Consider the following 4,374-nt stretch of genomic DNA (forward strand, 5'->3'; position numbering starts at 1 on the left):
ACCATCTAGAAGACAGAGACATATCATTACATACAGTAGAGAACACCATCTAGTAGACAGAGACATATCATTACATACAGTATAGAACACCATCTAGACGACATATCATTACATACAGTATAGAACACCATCTAGAAGACAGAGACATATCATTACATACAGTATAGAACACCATCTAGAAGGACAGAGACATATCATTACATACAGTATAGAACACCATCTAGAATACATATCATTACATACAGTATAGAACACCATCTAGTAGACATATCATTACATACAGTATAGAACACCATCTAGAAGACATATCATTACATACAGTATAGAACATCATCTAGGAGACAGAGACATATCATTACATACAGTATAGAACACCATCTAGAAGACATATCATTACATACAGTATAGAACACCACCTAGTAGACAGAGACATATCATTACATACAGTATAGAACACCATCTTGGCTGAGCTGGTGGAGAAACTGAGGAAGACAGGACTCCAGGCTGCTCCCCCTCCTGCTCTGTGCTATGCTGGACCTGGGGATGTGGTGTGTGATTTCTGCACTGGGACCAGAAAGCAGAAAGCCCTCATGTCCTGTCTGGCGTGGTCTGGCCTCTTACTGTGAGACTCACCTCCAACCTCACTATGAATCTCCTGCTTTCAAGAAGCACAAGCTGGTCAAAGCCACGGCACAACTAGAGGAGAAGATCTGCTCTCATCATGACAAACTGCTGGAGGTTTACTGTCGTACCGATCAGCAGTGTATCTGTCTGCTGTGTGTGATGGATGAACATAAAGGCCATGATACAGTGTCAGCTGCAGCAGAGAGGACTGAGAAACAGGTAAGACCAGAACAACTTGTTGGTGACTGTCTGATAAACAAGAATTAAAGATACAGTAGGAACTAAATCTGTTTGAATATGAGATCATTATATTATATACAATATGAAATGGATCCACAAATATGAACACAAACCTTGAGTATATTGAGTTTGCCACAAATGTATCACCATTTTCTAAAGTCAAACACTATTATCATTCTGAATGGCCTTTTATGAGTCCAAAGTTCAGTCTCAACCCCTTGATACATGTAGGCCTACCATTAAAACTATAATGATTCACATAGCAACATAATATAATATTGTAAAGGGACTTCGTCAGGATTGTAGACCTTCCTCTCTATGGGTCCTATGTCACATTACTATACTATTGATCTACTGGACTAATAAAGCTTGATAGCTCATTGAAGAGTGATTCTCCACAGAGGCAGCTGGGGATGAGTCAGCAGAAGGTCCAGCAGAGATTCCAGGAGAGAAAGAAGGAGCTGAAGAAGCTCCAACAGGCTGTGAAGTCTTTCAAGGTGAGTATTGGTGACTAGAGGAGACACACCATTTCACTTCTCCCCTCCAGTCAGAGAGAGAGAGAGAGGGGCCCCTATCCAATCCCACTGACCCCACTGTTGGGAACAGGCTGTCTGGACCCCTTTCAGAGAATAGACTGGTTCATGTAACCGACTGGGCTGCCTCATCACATAACCATGAGTAACCATGACGACTCATGTCCCCTATACATTAATATGGAGCTCTTTCTCTCTCAATTCAATTCAAAGGTCTTTATTGGCATGGGAAACATATCTTTACTATGCCAAAGCAAGTGAAGTAGATAATAAACAATCATGAATGAACAGTAAACATTAAACAACAATAATTTTCAAATTAATAGAGACATTTCAAATGTTATAATTCAAGTGCAAACAGAGTCGTGCCCCAGACTGAGTTCTGGAGGTGAAATGGAAATGAATGAGGGAGAGTTCAGTGAGGTAGAAGGTGTGGAGAAGAGTTCAGAACCAGAGAAGTATTTGGTCATATGAGATTTGACTTCAGAAGAGTTCCAGGGGGTGTTGAGTGGTGGTGTCCCGTCCTCCCAGGTCGTTGTCATGGTGTCTGCATTGTAGTGGAATGGGGTAGTGGGTTTTTAATGAGTGTAGGGTTAGTTGGAAGGGTGTTACTTAGTATTATCATCATTATATTATTATTAGGCACATGCGCTGAATACAACAGGTGTTTTTGCCTTACAGTGAAATGCTGAATACAACAGGTGTTTTTACCTTATACCTTTTACCTTAAAGTAACAAGTAATTAAAGAGCAGCAGTAACAATAGTGAGACTAAAAACAGACTATATACAGATGGGAACCGGTACAGAGTCAATGCACGGGGTCATCGGTTAGTTGAGTTCATATCAAGACTTGTATGTGTTGTGATATTGTTGTCAGGATGTTGAAGAGAGGGAAAGATTGAAGTGTCATTGGGGTTGGACGGGGTTGGGGGAGTTTGGAAGGGATTTGGGGGATGGGGAGGGTCTATTAGAAGTTAGTAGACTCAGAAGTACTGAGTTAGGTAGGAGGATTTAGAGTGGTGTAAACCATGATTGAACACACTCCAGAACAGTAGGTGGCGCCATGCACCTTTAACGTTGGTTTGAGGACCTCCATTATATCATAGAAGAAGAAGTTGGTCTGTGAGGGTTTTGTTGTTCCTGAGGAGGGCTACTATTCTTTTCTCTTTTGGTTTTCAAGTATTTTCAGAATTTATTAAAGCCAAAGCTAAAGCTTCCCTAAATAATTCAATATATCAGTCAATATATTTTCTCTGTGATTTATTTTCTCTCCGTCAACCATCGCATCTTAACCCGTCTTACCGGGCGGGCACTAGGACCCAGGGGAGGCTGCTGCTGCAGAGGCTGCTGCACCGCTCGTGACTGTCAGTCCTCCTTGTAGCTCATTGGTTAAGCTGTGGCTCGAGCCTGTTAACAGTTAACGGACAGGAAACGGCTCTGACAGGACACATTCATGTCGAGGCAGTGATGTGAATGTGTGGTAAGTTAGAATAGAGAGAGAGAGTTTTCACTACTATAGACTTTGGTCATAATCAAAGCTTTGTTAACCAATAGGTTTTTATGTGAGGCTGCCTGTAAGTTACAGTGTAACAGACGTTACTAAGGGTAACGGTGTCTTTTAAATTCGACATAAGTTATGTGGCGATGATATCTAGTTAACGTTGTATTTAATGTAGTGTAATGACCTGACTAGATCATAAAGGAACAATTGTCCAGACAGAGGATTGAGTTACGAATTGACGGTTTATTAGCAACTTTACACAGGCTACTGTTTGGCCTTAGCTCACGCCAAATAAATGAAAGATACCCCACAAGCCAATCGGGACCTTCTCTTGTGAAGCCCAGACGGAAGAGAGAGAACAAAGGCTGAACCTTAACTTCCAATGCCCGCCCCCTCCACGCCACTCCGCCAACCACCAGGATGCCCGCACCAGAACATCCCAGGCATTCCTGTGATTGGCAGATAGCAGGTTGATTGGCATGTCGGACCCCGCGAACACTGGGAACTGGTAAGTACAACACAACCAGCTACTAGCCGAACGCATAACACACAGCTGTCTGTGCGGGTCGCTACAGTAGTTTTACTATCTGTGCCAGGCTATAAATGACACAGATAATATCTAGTTAACGTTGTATTTAATGTAGTTTTACTATCTGTGCCAGGCTATAAATGACACAGATAATATCTAGTTAACGTTGTATTTAATTGATCACAGCTTTCTGCTTTCCATGTCGGAGTTTTTGGTAAAAAACATTACATTTGATTATTTTGCCAGTAATGGCTGCAAAAATTAGAAAAAAATATTTCTTTATCTTTGTCAAACAGGCTGGACGTCCCAAAGAGGTTAAAGTTCTGAATGATGATATGAGATATATATATATGATATACCAAGAGGTGTTCTGTACCTGTCTGTCCAGGAGGGAGGAGAGTAGAGCAGGACCAAGAGGTGTTCTGGACCTGTCTGTCCAGGAGGGGAGTAGAGCAGGACCAAGAGGTGTTCTGTACCTGTCTGTCCAGGAGGGAGGAGAGTAGAGCAGGACCAAGAGGTGTTCTGTACCTGTCTGTCCAGGAGGGAGGAGAGTAGAGCAGGACCAAGAGGTGTTCTGTACCTGTCTGTCCAGGAGGGAGGAGAGTAGAGCAGGACCAAGAGGTGTTCTGTACCTGTCTGTCCAGGAGGGAGGAGAGTAGAGCAGGACCAGAGGTGTTCTGTACCTGTCTGTCCAGGAGGGAGGAAGTAGAGCAGGACCAAGAGGTGTTCTGTACCTGTCTGTCCAGGAGGGAGGAGAGTAGAGCAGGACCAAGAGGTGTTCTGTACCTGTCTGTCCCAGGAGGGAGGAGAGTAGAGCAGGACCAAGAGGTGTTCTGTACCTGTCTGTCCAGGAGGGAGGAGAGTAGAGGCAGGACCAAGAGGTGTTCTGTACCTGTCTGTCCAGGAGGGAGGAGAGTAGAGCAGGACCAAGAGGTGTTCTGTACTG

The 4,374-nt window shown here is 43.4% G+C and overlaps 1 protein-coding gene and 1 long non-coding RNA gene across 2 annotated transcripts; both read left to right on the top strand.

Moving 5' to 3' along the window:
• The first annotated feature begins 464 nt into the window (after positions 1-464).
• Positions 465-2,378, top strand: LOC116370830 (tripartite motif-containing protein 29-like). The gene is made up of 2 exons (XM_031819888.1): positions 465-843; positions 1,266-2,378. Exons 1-2 carry the CDS (start codon positions 529-531, stop codon positions 1,377-1,379), a joined length of 429 nt encoding a protein of 142 aa, XP_031675748.1. The 5' UTR covers positions 465-528; the 3' UTR covers positions 1,380-2,378.
• A 311-nt stretch (positions 2,379-2,689) lies between these two features.
• On the top strand, positions 2,690-3,286 carry LOC116370831 (uncharacterized). Its single transcript, XR_004208831.1, has 2 exons — positions 2,690-2,878; positions 3,163-3,286. It is a non-coding gene; the product is annotated as an uncharacterized LOC116370831 (long non-coding RNA).
• The last annotated feature ends 1,088 nt before the right edge of the window (positions 3,287-4,374 follow it).

Source organism: Oncorhynchus kisutch, unplaced genomic scaffold, assembly GCF_002021735.2.
Source record: "Oncorhynchus kisutch isolate 150728-3 unplaced genomic scaffold, Okis_V2 scaffold2791, whole genome shotgun sequence".
NCBI lineage: Eukaryota > Metazoa > Chordata > Actinopteri > Salmoniformes > Salmonidae > Oncorhynchus > Oncorhynchus kisutch.

Coding starts and splice junctions, on each gene's coding strand:
- LOC116370830 (XM_031819888.1), top strand. CDS start 529: ATGCTGGACCTGGGGATGTGGTGTGTGATTTCTGCACTGGGACCAGAA. Junction 844..1,265: donor CAGAGAGGACTGAGAAACAG/GTAAGACCAGAA, acceptor GATTCTCCACAG/AGGCAGCTGGGGATGAGTCA.